Here is a 19,102-nt window from a genome sequence, read left to right on the forward strand (position 1 = left end):
TTACAGCAATTTGTCATGAACTAAAGTCACAACGTGATGCAAAAAAGCTTTATTTTCTTTTAATTGATCTAAGATGAAATATGTCCATATTGCTTTGTGAGCATCTGTTCTTGGTTTTAACTGTCAAGAGCTTTCTGAACAGTTTAACGTTTTATTGCATAACTGCCTCAAAGACATCACGATAGTGTTACCAGTCAAAAGGCTAAATCTAAGAACAGACCCGTCACAAATAATTTAGCACGAATAATCCCCCACCATCAAACTAAAATGCATTTACTTAAACATAACACTCATCCACTAATTGCCACATCAACCGTTAACACAGGTTTGATGATACCAGCTTAAAATATATGTACATAACAGCACACTGAAACTTCACAGTACATTTTTTGGCCTATTACGTTTTATTTTATATTGTTGAAAGGTGGTTAAATGCAAAACAGGAGACACGAAGCCGAGTCTACAGGTCTGTTGAATATATTTTATTACATTAGCCACATTTCTTAGACAGATGACCGGAAACCAGACAGGAAAAGAACCAAATGCGTGTCTGTATATGAACGGCATGCAATGACAAGCCATGTACTATTTAAATTAGGAAACTTTCACAAACTAACTGGTTTTCTCAATGTAACTGCTCGGATGGAACAGAGGAGAATAAAAGAAGCATGTTTCGGAAACAGAAATTATTCCATGAAAACGTTTCATTGCTCATCCTAGCAATACTTTACTCTTTTTCTTCATGTAAAAAAATTGGTGGGCGCATATTTTAAGGGCTTGCGAAGACATAATCAATAAGAACATAGTCATTCTCCTCAGCAAACATTTGATTTTGCAATTAACAGGGCCGTAATACACTTCCAGAGCAATTTCTAGAACTTCAGTCCACAAAGGCTTCATACACCAAATTCTCAAAGAGTTTCCCTCTTTCATGTGGTCTCTCAGCCCCAGTTGTATTTGTCGTTCTCTGTCATGGGGAGGATATCTGTGACCAGGCCCGTGCCGATGGTTTGGTTGCCATCTCTGAGCGTGAACCTTTGGCCTTTGCCAAGAGCCATGGGCTGTCGGAGGGCCAGGATTATAGACGTGTCCTCTCCGGGCATCACCATCTCCTACCAAACGAGAGACGGAGAAAACAACCGATTCAGAGCAAATGCTTCAACAAGAACTAGTGCTGATGTTCAGTATTTGTACAGGTGAAACGAACCTTCCCGGGAAGCAGCTCTACTAGACAGGCCATGTCCCAGGTGTGAGAGAACATGATGGGCATGAAGTTCGAGCAGAACGGCTTGTGCCGGCCGCCCTCCTCCTTGCTCAGAACGTAGACCTGCACACACGGACAGTTTCATTGGTTGGTGAAGCAGGACAGAAGGTGCTGAACTGACGTTTAATGTGTTCAAATTCACACACCTGAGCTTTGACCTTCTGGTGAGGCTGGATGGATCCAGGTTTGATCATCACCATGCCTCTCCTGACATCCTCTCTCTTCAGACCACGAACCAGAGCGCCCATGTTATCGCCCGCCTCCGCCCGGTCCAGGGACTGATGGAACATCTCGATACCTGAGACAAGCAGAGCTAGAGTTTCATTTCTGTGTAATAGGCTTGCTACGGTAGTCGGTGTTACCGGTGTTACACGGTGTTCAGTCGCAACACCGGTTTCATCACTTGCCCACCGCGACACCAAAAAAAAAAAAAAAAAAAAAAAAAAAAAAAGTATGCGCACCCCACAGAAAAGACGCGCGTCAGTATAGAGTTCTCTTTCGGGCTTGAACAAACCCTAACACATACAAATTATGCCAAAATGTCCGTTTTGTCGAGTGTCCTCTTAAGAGCAGTCTTAAATGATTTAAATAAAGTCTTAAATTAACGTAGAGATTTGTGAGAAAATGGGACGCGTGTCGATCGCGTCTCTGTCAGCAGCTGGTCTTAAAGTGTCATTAAAGTAAATCAAAGAACAAAGGTAAGAGAGTAAATGACTCACTCAGACCCGGAGCCAGGACAGGAGGATTATTAAACCGGGAGCCTAATAATCATGAATGCACTCCGCTATCTTTTAACACATCTCCGGCGAATGGCTTCTTCACGCAAAAGAAAAACTCTTCATGAAGCACAGTGATATTCAGCGACCTATGGCGTTTCCTGATGGATCGAGGTTGTTCGTTAACTTCATTTTATACGTGCAACTCACGTAGCCTATAAGGACACTGACAACGCACTGACAGAGCAGGTTATATTTAATATGAAACAAAGTCTCAACTTTCAAATTTGGTCAGTCAAAGAAAATTAAACAATAAATAGGGCTACTGTTTTGTGGCTCTAATGTGTCGTGAGAGATTGCCTCAGTTAAAGACAAGTTCAAATCCACTGACGTTAATCTACTAACTCCTGACTGCTTTGTCGGACAAAAATGGTGGATTTTGATTTGTCAGATCGCATCAAACTCCCTGCGAAGGATGAATTGACACTAATTTAAAAGTGAAAATGAAGTGCACACTGCTGCACCAGCTTTTTATAAGCGATGTAAAAAAAAAATTAGTTTCGTTTTCAAATTAGCGGCAATTCAGCGCACATTAACAAAACAGTGTTGCTCCGCACGACCACCATTATTCATGCCCTTGCAAACGCGTGCATTTTACATGTGCCTTTAAATTAGCGATTTAAAAGCCCCCGCCGGTGATACCGGTGTCGTCACACGTCGATTAACCGGTGTGAAAATATCCTCACCGCCACATCCCTACTGTGTAATGACACATTTGGACCCTAAAAAAGTGACTCAAACTCTTAAAAGATTTGATTTTGTCTATTCTGTTTGCTGTCAGAAGAGAAATCCACATTTCACACGAGAAAGAGAGGAGAGAGAGAGAGGAGAGAGAGAGAGGAGAGAGAGAGGAGAGAGAGAGGGAGGTTCAAACTAAACTTAATTTTATTTCAGTTACTTGCCAAGGCAACATTTCTACGTTTTTAATGTTATTTAGATTTTACTATTATATATTCAGTTATTCATATTTTCATACAAATACTATTTTGTGCTTTCAGATTTAGATTCTATGATACTATTTTACTATCATCTGATACTATTGTGCTTATACTTTTTCCAATAATCATATTTAAGCACCAAATGGTGTTATGTTTGCACCACAACACAGAGACATTACTTATGTTAAATGCAAGATCCCTTCTAACTGCACTGACCATATTTTGCACATTGACGAACTGCCTATTAAGATGACGTGCATGTTTGTGCAAAAAGCAGGAAAAAAAGTAACTTCTCACCAGTGATGACGGATTTAAGGGAACGACTGTGTCCGAGAAATTCACATTCATCTCCTTTCTTGATCACTCCTCGCTCTAGCGTGCCAGTGACCACAGTACCACGACCTGCACACAGATATACACACTTCTGAGAATCACAGGCAGAAATACTCTGCTGGATATGAAAACAACAACAAACTATTATTTATTCATTTTGGAGATGCTTTTACCCAAAGCAGAAAAGCACAAATAACAAATCATACGGAGTATACTACTAATACTATATCAGAGCACTTTCATAACACACACCTGGAATAGAATAGACTCCCTCTATGGGCAGCAGGAATGGCTTATCCAGATCTCTCCTTGGCAAAGGAATAAATGTATCTACCACCTCCAAAAGCTTCATAATGGAGTCGACACCCAGCTCCGGCTGCTTGTTCTAAACACACACACAATCATAACAGAAGCAAAGCCATGAAATGTAGGAGCCACATGTGATTCAACACAATTCAAAACATCACAGTTTCTTCATTTCGGCACACGTGTGTGTTGTGTTTGTGTATGTGTATGTGTGTATCCAATCAATTCCACATGGACAAAATCAAGCCCCGCCCTACATTTACTCTTGTTCGAGAAGCTGTTTCACTTATATATACACACACACGTCACAATAGGGAAGAAAAAAACGATCGCAACTTCCATTTCACGCCGACTTTTAAAGGGGCTATGTGTAGGTTTTTACTTAAGAAAATCTTTAAGATAGTCTTCATTTGTACATTTATGAGCCAACCATAATGTAATAGAAAGTAGGGGTGTGCGATATCACGGTTTTTGATCGTGGATGATTAAAATGTCTCCACGATCTGCTTTTGAAGAAATATCGTAGTATCGTGCATTTTATCAGTTGCAGTTCTGGCGCCGAGCTCCGTCTCAACATACAACAACTGTTAACGCAGAGGAACGGGACACTGCAGTTCACAGAAGTTCATTATTTGCATGTGCTTTAAAGCCTTGCTGGTTAAACATGTAATTCACGTGCTGATGCGCGGTTCTGACGTGTGCTTTCTGAGCGCATACACCCGAAGCACACGGGCACTAAAAGCCTGTCTAACAGCGTCTGTTTACTGGACTACGTTATAAGTTATCTTTCGAGTCTTATTGCGCTAATATTGTCAAATACACACAAGGTTTACATCAACAAAGTTGGTTATGTCTAAAGTGAAAGCAAACAGAAAAAAAATGAGAGAAAATCTTCTTGTCAAATGCGTGTATATTAGACGCGTCGCGTGCAGCTCTTAAAGCGACAGTAGCCAGTTAGTAAACAAGCTGCCTCTTGTCCTTAAAGAGATAAGTCACCCAAAAATAAAAATTCTGTCATTATTTACTCACTCTAATGTTGTTCCAAACCTGTATTAATTTCTTTCTTCTGTTGAAAATAAAAGTTATTTGGACATTGTGGCTAACCAAACAGTTGCTGGTCCCCAGACTTCCATAGTAGGAAAACATATACTATGGAAGTCACTGGAGTACAGCAACTGTTTGGTTAGCCACATTCTTCCAAATAACTTTTATTTTCAACAGAAGAAAGAAACTTATTCGGGTTTAAAACAACTTGAGAGAGTAAATGATGACAATTAAAATGTTTGGGAGAACTATCCCGTTAATGTTAATAAAACAACAAAACACAAAGAGGAAATCACTCACTGCTCTTGACTGAGAACTTTAGTAGTAGCTTTAATAATAATCAATGTATAATTTATACAGTGAAGTCTATGTTGTGTTTTATTTTCGTATTTGTTCATTTAGCCTAATTACTTTCTTCAATGCTACTGTTAAATACCCCTACTGTAGCTGAAAAAATAAAGCACTGTTTATTTCATTTGTATATTCAGTTGTGTATGCTTAATGTGTATCTTTGTTCCCAATTCTTAATAACAAAGAAAATAATGATAAAGATGTTTATCTTCGCCACTTTGGCCTAAATGTCTGCCATTCTTTTTTCTTTTGTTGCTTATAAGGCTTTTTTTTTTTTAAATAGGGACATTAGTTTGGCTGTAATGCTCAGTCACTTGCAAAATAGTAAAACCAACATGAAAAAGAATCGTGATAAAATCGTTAATCGTGATTTTCCTGAAAAAAATCGTGATATGATATTTTTCCCATATCGCCCACCCCTAATAGAAAGAATGACACCTTGACTGTCCACCACGGTTGCTCTATCAGCCTGTAGGCTCAATTGTGTGTGGAGGAGTCGGGTCCGAATTGGCGTGAAAATTCACAAAATGTGACGTCATGCGCGTTCTCGTCTACTTGGGCTTACATCCATACGGCAGCCATTAGTAAGCAGCGCCGATCGCTAGCAGCAGTGTTTCAAATGGACTCTGCGGACGGAAAGAAGCGACCAGCCTCCAGCATTGTGCTGGATACCCACGGAAACTCCTCGTAAGTAAAAAAAAAAGGCCTTATCTAGTGCGCACCGAGAACGAGCATGAGACTGGCTGCAGTTTCTCTAACGGCCACTGGTGTCAGTAACGGTAAGAAATTTCAGAACTTCCACAATGCTCCTTTAATCAGTTCATCTCCAAGCCTCCATGCTTACCTCCAGAGCACAGAGTGCCGATCCAATCACAACCGGTGTGTTTTCGCCATCGTAGCCGAACTCGGTGAGCAGCTCTCGGATCTCCAGCTCCACCAGGTCCAGCATCTCTTTGTCCTCCACTGCATCGGCCTTGTTCACGAACACCACCACGTGCTCCACGCCGATCTGCCGCGCCAGCAGGAGGTGCTCACGCGTCTGGGGCATCTGACCGTCGGTCGCCGCCACCACTAAGATGCAGCCGTCCAACTGAGAGGTGCCTGTGATCATGTTCTTCAGGCAGAGAGATGTGCATTTATAATAAAGATGACAAATCATACACTACCGTTGGGCCAATTAGATTTTAACCGGTTAAATTGTTTGGTTTTTGAATGTTCACAAACACTGCATTTATTTGACCAAACATACAGTAAAAACAGAACAATTTTGAAAATGTTATTAATAATTAAGTAATTAATGACAGACAATTTAAAAAATATATTATTACAATTTAAAATAACTGTTTTCTATTAGAATATATTGTGAAATACAATTTATTCCTGAGATCAAAGCTGTATTTTCAGCATCATTACTCCAGTCTTCAGTGTCACATGATCCTTCAGAAATCAGTCTAATATGATGATTCGATGCTCAAGAAACATTTCTGATTATCATCAATGTTGTAAACAGTTGTGCTGTCTATATTTTTGAGGAAACTGCGATGCATTTGTTCTCAGGATTCTTTAATAAATATATAAAGTTCAAAAGAAAAGCATTTATTTGAAATGGAAATCTTATGTAACATTATAAATGTCCTTACAGTCACTTTTGATGGATTTAATGCGTCCTTGTTGAATAGGAGTATTCATTTATATCAGAATATATATATGCTATCTGTGTGCAATACCTTGACGTAGTCGGCATGACCGGGGCAGTCTGTGTGAGCGTAGTGTCTGTTGGCAGTGGTGTATTCCACATGCGAGGCGTTTATGGTGATTCCTCTAGCCTTCTCTTCCGGAGCGTTGTCAATATCCTCATACGTCTTATAACTTGCACCACCGGCTTCGGCAAGGACTGACACAAACACATGAACAAAATACAGTCAGCACACTGCTTTTTGAATAGTAAGAAATAAATACAAGTCGACAATATACCTTTGGTAATGGCGGCGGTCAGCGTGGTTTTGCCGTGGTCTACATGACCGATAGTCCCGATGTTCAAATGGGGTTTATCACGAGAGAAAACCTTCTTCGCTTCTGCCGCGAAATTCCTCCGACTCAGAGGAACTGCAAGCTGACAGAACATAATAAAATAAACACATTTCATACACATGATGATAATCCCATGATAATCACAAATAATGATTTTACTCTCTTATTAAACATTATCCCCCGGGTTTCACAGACAAAGCTTAAGCCTAGTCCCAGACTAAAGTGCATTTTTTAAGTGGTTTAAACTGAAAGTAACTTGCACTGGCACATCTTAAAATATGTGTAAGATGCACACCAGTCATGCTTTTTTTCTAAGGCACGTTTATAAAAGATACTTAAATGCCCTAATTGAACTAAGGCCTGATCCTGACTTAATCAAAGCCCTGTTTGTTAAACCAGGCCTATATTGCATAAAGTTACAGATATTTTGAACAAGAAAACTTACCAGTTTATAGGAGCTGTGCAGTAAACTCGGGGAGGTCAACTGAAGGGCTGGAAAACAGGAGAGAAAATGTGCTTAATGTCATGTAAAATTTCATTCATTTGCATGATTTATAGTGGCTTTTGGTTTAGATGTGTGTCTAAGCATTACTTTAACCACTATGCCAAATAAAAGCATGGTTCATAATCAACACACCACAAAACAACCATTAAAAAAGTTCATTGCCTCAAAGTCTCAGTCTCTTGGCACAGCTGTCAAACGTATCTGAGACTGAAACAGCTCTAATCTATTTCCCAGACGTCTAATCTTTATACAGGACAGATCTTTAATTACGTATGCATAAACAATCTTATGCATTAATATCATTACTGTTGCTCTCTCTCGATGATGTAAGGCACCGGCTGAGGAACTTGACCTTGCTTACGGAACGCACGAGCATCCTTTCTCAATTCACAATCACTGTCATTTCCACACTCACATATATACACATATGTGGTACATATCGCACGCAAAACACTCGCAGCATAAACACAATGTCAATGGCACGCGAAAAGAAAAATACACCGATTTTGTAACTTACCGGAGAGGCACGCGCGGACGCTCACGAGCGCAGCCATTTTGCGGACACTGACAAAAGCGCGTGCGCGGAGAAATACACATACGCCATCAACACGCGTCTTTACTTTACCGTAACATTTCTAAACAATGGAAGTGGATATTAAGCGGCATTTTAGCAAACCAAATTACTTTCATTTCATTAAGGACTACTTCATCATGTATTGTATTACAATGAGACTATTGCTAACACTACCACTGTTATAAACATAAGATAAGCAGAAAAATAGACCGTAAAAAAGACTGTAAAAAAACGCTAGTAACAACTGGTATTTTAATTATAAACATGGTGTGTGTTTATATATATATATAATTTTAATTGCTAATATGATCCTAATATAATTGTAGGGTTTACAATGTTTTAATTATGCATATTATTATGTATTTAAAGATTAAATCCCTTTGGTGATATTGAGATACAACTACATTGATGATCAAAATCCATAGTCAAAATCATTACGGTAAGTTTCTTGACGTCATCGCGCGTCGACGGTTTCTGCTGCACGCGCCGTTAATGTGCGTTGTGCTGCAGCATCTGGAAGCTTCTGGATCAGCGATGGTGTCTTTATAATTTCTGCGCGGAGATCACGCACATTATTATTAATACCGCTGCGAAACCTCTTGACACACATCCTTACAACGTCTACTTCTAAACTTTGGCACACAGCATTTCCAAAGGTAGGCCCGAGTTGTTTACCCGTGTTTACATTTTGTATCTTAAGTAGAACGTGATTCGGTTTCGTTGTATTTGGCTGTTCCTTATCTTTGAGTCTGACAGTATATCTGTTAAATATGTCAAACATATTTTATCTGCTATAACATATCTGTAACTTTACCTCTGTTAGGGAAATATACATTACATGTCATACAATGTTATAAGTGATAATATATCTGTAAGTGAAACAAAATAAATATATACATTTCACAAAAATGTATTATCTGTGATGATACATCTGTAAGGAAATCTAAATAAATGTCACAAAATATATGATCTGTGATAACATCTGTAACTGAAATAGTAAAATGTCATATATTATCTGTGATGTGCTAATATCTGACTGTAAGTGTAATATAATAAATAAATATCATAAAATATATTATATGATAATATATATGTAAGTAATAAATGTCACAAAATGTATTATCTGTAAGCGAAATATAATAAATAAATGTCACCAAAATATATTATCTTAACATATCTCTCAATGAAAGAAAAAATATCAAAAGTATATTATCTCTCTGCAAGTGAAATAAAAGATATAAATGTCAAAAGTTATTCTCAACTTGACAAGAAGTTACCATAAAAATAAACCAAAAATATTTAGTATTATACTGCAAATAGCAGTAATGGGATTTTGTGCATCTCATTTTTCTTTACAAAGTTTTTGACAGGTTTTAGTTGCCCGAATATTGAATTTATTTATTAAGCCTGTTTAAAAAGCATTTACGGATTGGCAGAAAACCTTTGAATCCCGGATATCATATGATGTGTCTTTATCTCCATTAGATGGCAGAAGGCAGGGGTAACAGGCAACACCCCCGTAATTTGCAAGGTGTGCTTCAGATGGCAGTGGAGGCCGGCTCTGCTTCGGACGGTCCGGCTCCACCAGAACCCATGACTCAAGAGGTGAGCATGCAATCCCTGAAATATGTCCTGACAGTTATTTATATGTCTGGTCTGTAATGTTGATGTTTACTAAAATACTCGTTTAATATGCAGTCATCTATAAGTAAACCACGTTCTCTCCCTTTCTAGAGGTTGGAGTTTCTGAGAGGAGCTCTAGCAGAAGTGTGTAAAGGACAGATGGATGAGGTCGAGCAGATGAAACAGTGTTTGGACGTGCTGAATAGAGATGAACGCAGGGAGGGAGAGGAGGAGGAGGAAGAGGAGGATGAGCGAGAGGAAGCCCTGGAAATGCTTTCTGAGCTCTGTGAGAACCTTGACAATGCGAGAGGTGTGTATGTGTGTGTGTGTTTGCTCTTCAGACTTTCTTGTTGTCTTCTTGTGGCACGTAACGCATGCATCCCTTCTCTGTGTGTTTTGTAGATCTGATGAAGCTGGGCGGTCTGGATTTGTGTATGTCCCGGGCTCTCTGTCACTCCGAGGCGGGCATTCGCTGGAGAGCGGCTCAGCTCATCGCCAGCTGTGCCCAGAATATGCCCGAGGTGCAGTTCTACCTGCTCAACCAGGGGGCGCTCCTGACACTCCTGCAACTCACAGATCACGACGCAAACAGCACAGTTAGAGTTAAAGCACTCTACGCCGTGTCCTGTGAGTATAGTTGCGCATACAAGAAAATGTCTGGATTGATTTTGTCCAAGATTTTATATCGAGTATTGGGTGCATACGCACAAATTTGTGTGTGAAATGATACACCAATAACTTTCGCCTTTAATTTGTTCTAAATCTAGGGAGAAATGTTGGAACAACTGAAACCACGCATACGCATGAATCACACTTTTGTGAGAATTTGCATGAAAATATTAAATAGCTCTACACAAACTCTATCTCTGTTAGCATCGGATATATCTACTACACAACCACTCTCGTCAGTATGTTTTTTCTGATATAAATGAATAATCAAATATGAGATAATTCACACAATTAGTAGTAACATTAGACATTAGTAAATGAGTAGAGCTCTACAGAATCTATATCTCTGCTCTGGGTTTGAGTCGATGAATTTGGGGGGATAAAAAGTGCAAATCATCTTCACAAACGGCTGTTGTCGACAATAAACCTAAAAAAAAAAAAATGCTTGAAAATGAAGACATTACAAAGTATTGTAATTTTACCATTGCAAAAGAAAATGATTATTATTACCGGTATATTATTTTTCTTAAATACTGCTTTTTTACTATACAGTTAAGTTTTGCAATAGTAGTGTTTCTTATTTTGTTTAATATTTCTATTTAGTAGTGTAATATTCATTTATTGATTTAGTCACAGATTTTTTGGCCGAATTGTGCATCCCTACAAACAAGCACTAAAATCGCATTTTATATCGCATTTTACATTTTAACTCCGAATCGTACAGCCCTAATCAACCTATTTATTTTATTATATTTAGTCTATATGATTTAGGTTATTTTTGGTTGGTGACCCAACATTGGATCTTTTTAAGTGAAAGGCCTCCATTCATTTAGTGGCAAGTCTCCTCCTTGCCGCTGGAATTAAGCATCTTCAAATCTTGTGTTTCCCAGGTTTAGTCCGGGAACAGGATGTAGGTCTGCGGGACTTCCTGTCACATGATGGTTTTTCAGTGCTGATGAGGGGGATGCAGTCAGACAGTGAGAAACTGAGAACTAAATCTGCTTTCCTTCTCCTCAACCTTCTGTCCAGTCACCCAGAACACAAAGGTAGTGCTGAATCTGAAAGCAGTGTGTTCGAGCATCTGGAGTCCAGTTTGTACGAGTGTTTTATGTATTCATTCTTATTTTCTCAGATACGGTGTTGTCTATGGGGATGGTTCAGCAGCTGGTGTCAGTTCTTCGGTCCCCTCATTCCTCTGTACATGAACATGTACTTGGTGCCCTCTGCTGGTTAGTAACATTTACTGCATGATGAAAATGAAACTTCAGTATGCTGATGGAAGTACATCAGCTTTTGGAGTTTGACGCTTGGTTTCTGACTGTTTTTCTGCAACATGTATGTGTGTAGTCTGGTTGAGGACTCTCCCCGTGGTGTGAGTGATTGCAGAGATCCATCGCTGGGCTTGGAGGAACTGCTCAACCAGCGAGTGCAGGACCTAAGGGGACAAGAGGAGAGCCAGGTAAATTAATTCACTCATCTCTTAACTGTTATTTTTTATGTTTATCTCTCCTGTACGTTGTCCTGCTCTCACATTCACTTTCATATCAAATATTTTAAAGTCCACATGTAATAAAAATGGACCTTTTTTCCTTTTTTCCTTGTCGTCTTATGTGTGATTTGTTGATGCATGTTCTTCCAAAGAAAACAAGTATGGTTTCGAAATCCTTCACCAATATTAAATAACTTGTCTTGCGTCTGAAATGACTTTCTTTCTTAGCTCACATCACATAGGGGACTCATTTATAGTTATGAGCAACATGGGTAGGTAAAATAATAGAGAAAATAACGTTTAGCAGCAATAATCAAATAGTTTTTTGGCTGTTCTTGTAGGTAATAAAGCCTTTTTAAAATCGTACACAATAATTAAATGCAGATTCACATTGACATAAAACAATTCTACCACAATAATAACAAATAGCATTACATTTGCCAAATATCATGAGCCAGTTCGTGTTTGGTATTTGAAAATAATTGAAATAAAATATAAATATTAGATAATAAAAAAATCTTAATATAGAAATGTTGACTTGGCAGAGGCTAAAGCACTAAAATAACTAAAACTGAAATAAAATAAAAACGAAGCTAACATAATTATATAAAAGAACAAAAATATTAATTTATATACTAATTAAAAAAATGAAAAAGGTAAAGCAAATTCAAAGTATTAATAAATAATATTTAATAGTATATAAGTAACACTATTAGCCAGTCAGTTACTTTTGTTCCCCCTTTCTCTCATTGAATCTTTTGGGGTTTTTAAAGTAACAATGTAAAAGTAATATAGGTTGCAAGCAATGCTTCATAATGACTCGAATGTCTGACAACTCTGAATGCTCTTTTCCTGCAGGAGGAGCTGGAGTTTTGTGAGCGTTTACGAGTGGCTTGTTTCCAAGGGCAACCCCTGGAGGACAGTGGAATGGATCGCTGAGCTCTTTACCGGTGATTTCATTGGAAGGCAAAGAAAGAAAGAAGCAAGCCGTGTTTGTATCCCCTCTCTGTTTAAGAGAGAAATAGAATTGTTCAAACTTGAAAGAGACTTTAACTCTGAATAGAGTTCAGTTTGACCAGCTAAGTGTGCATGTGCAAACTCACATACCATGAACTGTACACAAACACTCTTGTGTTCTAATATGAATATGTACATTTTTGTATAATATGTCAGTTTGTTGTTATAAATTATGTGCTGTTTAGGCTCAACTTTCTAGATGTTTATTCTTCCTCTTTACACAAATACAAACCTATAATGTAGAACTACATATAAAAATAATAAAACATAATTTGTAGATTTAAAATAAAGAGTGTTCTGATTCAAACCTCTGTTTAAGTTCAATTCTGACCTAAAAATACTTTGTAGTGAGCGTTTAAACACATGCACGAACATGAGCCTTTTTTACACCATTAAATTATCTAATAACCACGATTCTTTACTTTAGATTTAATATTATAGATTATATAATATAGATACATTTTTGAAGTGAAACGGACACAATTTAGAAATTTTGTCACCTGCTATTTTAGCATTGTCCTCCTGATTCATCTGTAATTTTTGAGGAATCCATTACAATATGTTTAACGCACAGCTGATTAAGATATTTATGGTAATATAGAATAGAGACATAGTGTAAATCCCATGATAACTTATAATGAAATAGGTTGTGGTCTTTAAAGTCCAGTTGTATGACAAGAAACAGGACACTTTTTTGAAGATTGATTTTAAAAGCAATCAAAACATCTATTTATCAAATATGATTTAAACCAGTACTGCTCTTGGAGGGCCACTGTCCTGTAGAGTTCAGCTCCAACCCCAATTAAACACTCCTGAACCAGATAATCATGGTCTTACTATAGCCTATAGGCGTACTAGAAGCTTACAGGCAGGAGTGTTTAGGCTAAAGTTGGAGCCAAACTCTGCAGGACACACCTGATTTAAACTTTAAAAAATGTCCTTGGAAAATCTAACCCAGTTTCCTATTTGGTGAATTCAGGACCTTGAGATAAACTTGTCTCAAATGAAGATTTGATATCAAGTATAAGACCAAAATGGAAGCTTTATCTGTCCACAGTTTCCAGTCATTCCCAACAAGAACTAATATAGGTTTTTTTTTTTTTTTTTGCTAGAATGATCTGAAAGATTATTAGCAATAAGAAAACACTTTTCTACATAAGGAAAGGTTAGGGTTATTTTTAAGACTCTGAATAATGTGTCTGAATGCATGTAAAACTAAATCAGATGAAGTATAATTTTATCTCACACCACAGACTTAAAAATAAAGGTTCTTTACTGGCACCAAAGATTCAATGAAGAACTCAAAAAATGAATTTATTAACCCTTTCTCAACTCAATTTAGGATTTTCTTTTACACAATTTAATTTATTTCTTCTAAACTAAATAAGTTTAGTTGAGTCAACACATTTTGGTTGGTTTAAGCCAAATTAATTGAGTCTAGTATGTAAATGAACTAAATAAACATGCAGTAAGAATGCAGTTTCATTCATCATTATATACAATAATGTACAAATAAGAAAAGTCTGGTGTCAGTACTGACTTTACTATAGTTATTACTCACAGCCTGAGCACAAGTGCTACTCTTTAGCATAAGCCCACATTCAAAAACATTACAGAAACTCTAAACATGTAGCTGAACATCAAACACTAGAATGTCTTCCCCTTTACCAAAAAACACATAAAATAACACCTTAAAGAGGTCCAAAATCAGAGCAGAAAGTCTTAAATTCATGTCATTCATTAAATGTTGCGTCTATTGCAAAAAATTAATAACTTCCTCAGTATTTTTGTCCTGTTTTCCAGTTGAAATATCTAAGCATTCTTAAATCAAGATTAATTTACTTGAGATGCAAATGTAAAACGAAGTCTTGAAATATTTAACAAAATTAAGTGAGTTCATGCTTAAAACAAGAATAAATATCTTTCAGCGAGTTATGAAAACTTCCCTTTGAATTAAGTTGATTTTTCTGAGCCCATTGGTAGATATATGTTCTTGTTTTAATCACAAACTCGCTTAATTTTGATCAATTTCACAGAAGACTTAATTTTTATGTTATTCCAGGAAATTCGTCTTGATGACAGAATATTTAGACGTGCACTGGAAATAAGACAAAAATACTGAGGAAGAACATCACTTTGCAGTGTGATCAGAAGGTTCAGTAAAAGTTATTTCCATGTTCTAGTGTTTGGGAACAGAGTTCAAGCTACTATTTTTGTAAAATTAATAAAAAAGTAATGGACATCTGTTGTAAGTTGTATTGTCAAACTCTGAAGTGTTGCTAAAACAAAACATAGACATTTACATTTAGAGACCACCATATTGACGTATTGTGTTCCCTTCAATTTATTCATTACATTTTCTTTACTTGGTCTTTATAAACGCTTAAAGTTTCACAAAGTTCTTTCTGGAACCCGAGATGGTTCTTCTATGGAATCTCTGTGAAACTTCCTTTTGGAATCTTCATTTTTAAGAGTGAATTATACACCTTTTTTTGTGACGTCTTGTCAACTTTCTTTATCATGGGCTTTGGCCAGTTTATTTGGGGCACACTGAAAGCAGCTGTCACTTTCTCAAACCTAAAGTGCCGTTTATGGAACGCAGTTAATCAGTATTTGCTTACATAAGCGTTAGAATGTATTTATAATGCGTTTGAGGTGCAGGTAGACACACATCCATTCTGTGTGAACAGAGAATCAGTGCTAGTAACTTCTGTCCTCATGGCTTGGCACTTGCCGCTGCTTGTTTCTTTGTTTGTGGTGTTTGCCAGTGGCTTCACTGAAGGTAAGTCGTATTCAATCTTATAGTTATTATTGAATTATTACTGGTCATTTACTCTTCATCTGTGTGTACAGGCTGTAGAAATAATACAAACGTTTTTTGAAGGGTTTGTTCACTGAAAGAATAACATTTATTACCCTTCTTGTCATTCCAAAAAGAAGATGGTGTTTCGTCACGAACCAAATCAAAACATTGAAGAGTTTTTTATATAATAGGGCCAAAAAATAGCACCATAAAAATATAGTAAAAGTAATTTATGTGACTAGAATGTTATTTTCTACGTCTGCTAGCTGTATGGTAAGTTAACAAATAAAATCTTATTGTAAAGTATTTTACTGCTTGGGTTCGCTAAAGGTTTAGGGTATTTTTTGGGTCTGAAACTCTAGATGTTTGTTCACCCAAAAATGAAAATGATGTCATTAATGACTCACCCTCATGTCGTTCCAAGCCCGTGAGACCTCCGTTCATCTTCGGAACACAGTTTAAGATATTTTAGATTTAGTCCGAGAGCTTTCTGTCCCTCCATTGAAAATGTATGTACGGTATACTGTCCTTGACCAGAAAGGAAATAAAGACATCATCAAAGTAGTCCATGTGACACCAGTGGGTTAGTTAGAATGTTTTGAAGCATCGAAAATACATTTTGGTCCAAAAATAACAAAAACTACGACTTTATTCAGCATTGTATTCTCTTCCGGTTCTGTTGTCGATCCGCGTTCAGTGATGATGATGACGTTAGACGCTGTAAAATATCTTAAACTGTGTTCCGAAGATGAACGGAGGTCTTACGGGCTTGGAGCGACATGAGGGTGAGTCATTAATGACATCATTAACATCATTTTTGGGTGAACTAACCCTTTAATAGCTGTGGTTGCATTATTACTATTTAAAATGTCCATGTTGTCTTTATTTGTTTCATTAGCGACCACCACAAGGCGCATGGATGACTTCATCAGTGCTGTGGAGAGAATTGAAGCAGAGAATCCAGGACTTCAGATGCTCGATGTGGTCAAAGGTTTACGTAAGGCTGCTGGCTTTGAAACCGACCTCATCAAGCGTCACCTCGGCGTCCTCAGTGATGCACGCGACCTGGCGACAGAACCATCCGTCATTTCATTCTTAAGCAAGGTCATTAATCACAGCATATCACAGTTGGGTGAGGAGGAAGGTGTAGTTCTGACTTTAGATGGTTCAAATGTGGCGTTGGCCCCAATGCTCCTCGGACTTGAGGCTGGGCTGCAGTCGGCCATCCAAGGCCTGTACCCTTTAACCTTGACCGAGAACCTGGTTGCCTCTTTGGTCCATCATGCCCACAATGAGCAGTCCACCGCTCCTCTGGGCACTAAAGGTTTTTGGGATAGCATTAAATCCCCAAAGGTGTACACTCTCTCTGGTTTGCCCTCCTTGGCAACAGACGCCCTAATAACCGGAGGAGTGGACGGGTTCATCCTCGGGTCGGAAGTTGCCACGTCTGACTTTCGTGAGCTTTCACTGAGTGACTTGGTGAAGAGTTACTACAGCCACCAGCTTGACGCCGCAGGGTTGGACGCAGCGCCCCGTCTGATTAGTCAAAATCGAAGGATGAACTTTAAAAAGGTCGTCAGCTTCTCTTTGCTGAAAAGCCAAGTGGTTCAGGCTCTAACAGTTCGTCGTAACTTAAATGAGTCTGAGAGGAAGAGGCTGGATGATGTCGTGAACGAGGGGTTTGAGCAATTTGTCCATGTGTATGCGGGTAATTAAAGCTATTCATTTATTTATTTATTACTGATGTTAACCATTTTATACTGATTAGTTATAAAAATGTATATGTAAATTATATATTTATATAAATACATTTTTTCTTTTACTTTTTAAATTTTATTTATTTATTTACATTTTTAAGATTACTCTATTTTAGAGTTTTAACTTGTATTTTACTTTTTTACAGTATTTAAAAAATATATATATTTATAAAAATACATTTCCTTATGTTTTACTATTATATAATATATTTCACACTAATATATATATATATATATATATTAGATGCTCGATATATTGTATAATATATATATATATATATATGTACATATATATTTATGTATATATATATATTATACTATCATATATACTATTTTTGTTTTTAATTTTAAATTCTAAGGCTGACTAATGTATTTTAACTGTTATAATATATATATATGAAAATATATATTAAATTATTTTATTGTTAAATTAGGAATATTTTTTAATAATATCATTAATGCTCTACCAAGTAAACCACTTTATTTGTGACAAATTTGCAATCTGTCAATAGCAATTTTGTGTTCTCACATTGCTTTTTTTCCCCTGCCAAGTTTGTCCTAAAATCATTACGAGGTCTCAATGGGGGGCAGCATCTTACATCGGCTCTCCCTCCTATCTGTCTCTCCCTGTGCCGTACCTTTTCATCCACCACACATATCAACCCTCCAAGCCTTGCACCACCTTTGAGCAATGTGCCAGTGAGATGCGGTCCATGCAGCGCTACCACCAGCAAAGCAATGGATGGTCTGACATTGGATACAGGTTAGGAAAGTCCTAATGGGTATTCAAATAATTTAAGATATCAATCTGTACCATAAAGCCCTTTGAACTGCTTTTCATGTGCTGAACCGACTGACTGATTGCAATTTAATTTCTTGTTCTTCCCCCTGAAGTTTTGTTGCAGGCTCTGATGGAAACTTGTACGAAGGCCGCGGCTGGAATTGGGTGGGTGCGCACACTTACGGGTACAACTCCAGAGGCTATGGCGTCTGCTTCATTGGAGATTATACCTCCACAATCCCCTCCAGGAGTGCGATAAACATGGTGCGGTACGACTTCACAAGCTGTGCTGTGAACGGAGGTCGACTGTCTTCATCTTACTCCTTGTATGGACACAGGCAAGCCACTGCCACAGACTGCCCAGGAAATGCCTTCTACCGTGAAATCCAGACATGGGAGCGTTACCAGGTAAAAAGATGAACAAAAATGTTATGGGGTTTATTGAACTTATGTGGTTCTGAACTTCTGACTGCTCAAAATGTATTGCTGTCCCAACAGTTCAGACCTTAACCGTGTTTCTGTGTGTATCTCTGTTTTTGTCCTACAGAGCTATTTGCCTTGATGACTGTGGCATCAACAATGGGCATCTAATTGTGTCTCTGGAACACAGTACATGATGTATTACATGTATCTCTCATAATAAATGCATAATAAAAAGAAATTAAAAAAAATTGGTCTAAAGCTCCTTTAAAAATGTAATGTTTAAGTATATTACTTTGTTCAGAAACATTACCACCCTATTTTACATAGTTCAAATATAATAAAATTAGCTTATATGATGTTGTAAATTTACAAATCTGACTGTGCTGTGGTTATAATTAAAACAAGTCATTTTTAATCA

General features: G+C 37.5%; 3 protein-coding genes across 3 annotated transcripts; 2 read left to right on the top strand and 1 right to left on the bottom strand.

Moving 5' to 3' along the window:
• Positions 1-467: 467 nt before the first annotated feature.
• On the bottom strand, positions 468-8,147 carry tufm (Tu translation elongation factor, mitochondrial). Its single transcript, XM_056233170.1, has 10 exons — positions 8,066-8,147; positions 7,489-7,535; positions 6,987-7,125; positions 6,740-6,906; positions 5,857-6,126; positions 3,564-3,696; positions 3,276-3,380; positions 1,411-1,562; positions 1,208-1,327; positions 468-1,112 (listed from the first exon to the last, which is right to left on the bottom strand). The coding sequence occupies exons 1-10, from the start codon at positions 8,100-8,102 to the stop codon at positions 942-944; spliced, it is 1,341 nt and encodes a 446-aa protein (XP_056089145.1). The 5' UTR covers positions 8,103-8,147; the 3' UTR covers positions 468-941.
• A 433-nt stretch (positions 8,148-8,580) lies between these two features.
• Positions 8,581-12,905, top strand: hspbp1 (HSPA (heat shock 70kDa) binding protein, cytoplasmic cochaperone 1). Its single transcript, XM_056234030.1, has 8 exons — positions 8,581-8,778; positions 9,608-9,727; positions 9,857-10,055; positions 10,148-10,372; positions 11,305-11,460; positions 11,547-11,643; positions 11,762-11,873; positions 12,762-12,905. Exons 2-8 carry the CDS (start codon positions 9,608-9,610, stop codon positions 12,840-12,842), a joined length of 990 nt encoding a protein of 329 aa, XP_056090005.1. The 5' UTR covers positions 8,581-8,778; the 3' UTR covers positions 12,843-12,905.
• A 2,671-nt stretch (positions 12,906-15,576) lies between these two features.
• pglyrp6 (peptidoglycan recognition protein 6) lies at positions 15,577-18,907 on the top strand. The gene is made up of 5 exons (XM_056233185.1): positions 15,577-15,702; positions 16,622-17,431; positions 18,033-18,243; positions 18,375-18,669; positions 18,809-18,907. Exons 1-5 carry the CDS (start codon positions 15,639-15,641, stop codon positions 18,821-18,823), a joined length of 1,395 nt encoding a protein of 464 aa, XP_056089160.1. The 5' UTR covers positions 15,577-15,638; the 3' UTR covers positions 18,824-18,907.
• Positions 18,908-19,102: the final 195 nt, after the last annotated feature.

The sequence above is a fragment of the Rhinichthys klamathensis genome, unplaced genomic scaffold, assembly GCF_029890125.1.
Source record: "Rhinichthys klamathensis goyatoka isolate OS25496 unplaced genomic scaffold, OSU_Roscu_1.1 h1tg000015l_1, whole genome shotgun sequence".
NCBI lineage: Eukaryota > Metazoa > Chordata > Actinopteri > Cypriniformes > Leuciscidae > Rhinichthys > Rhinichthys klamathensis.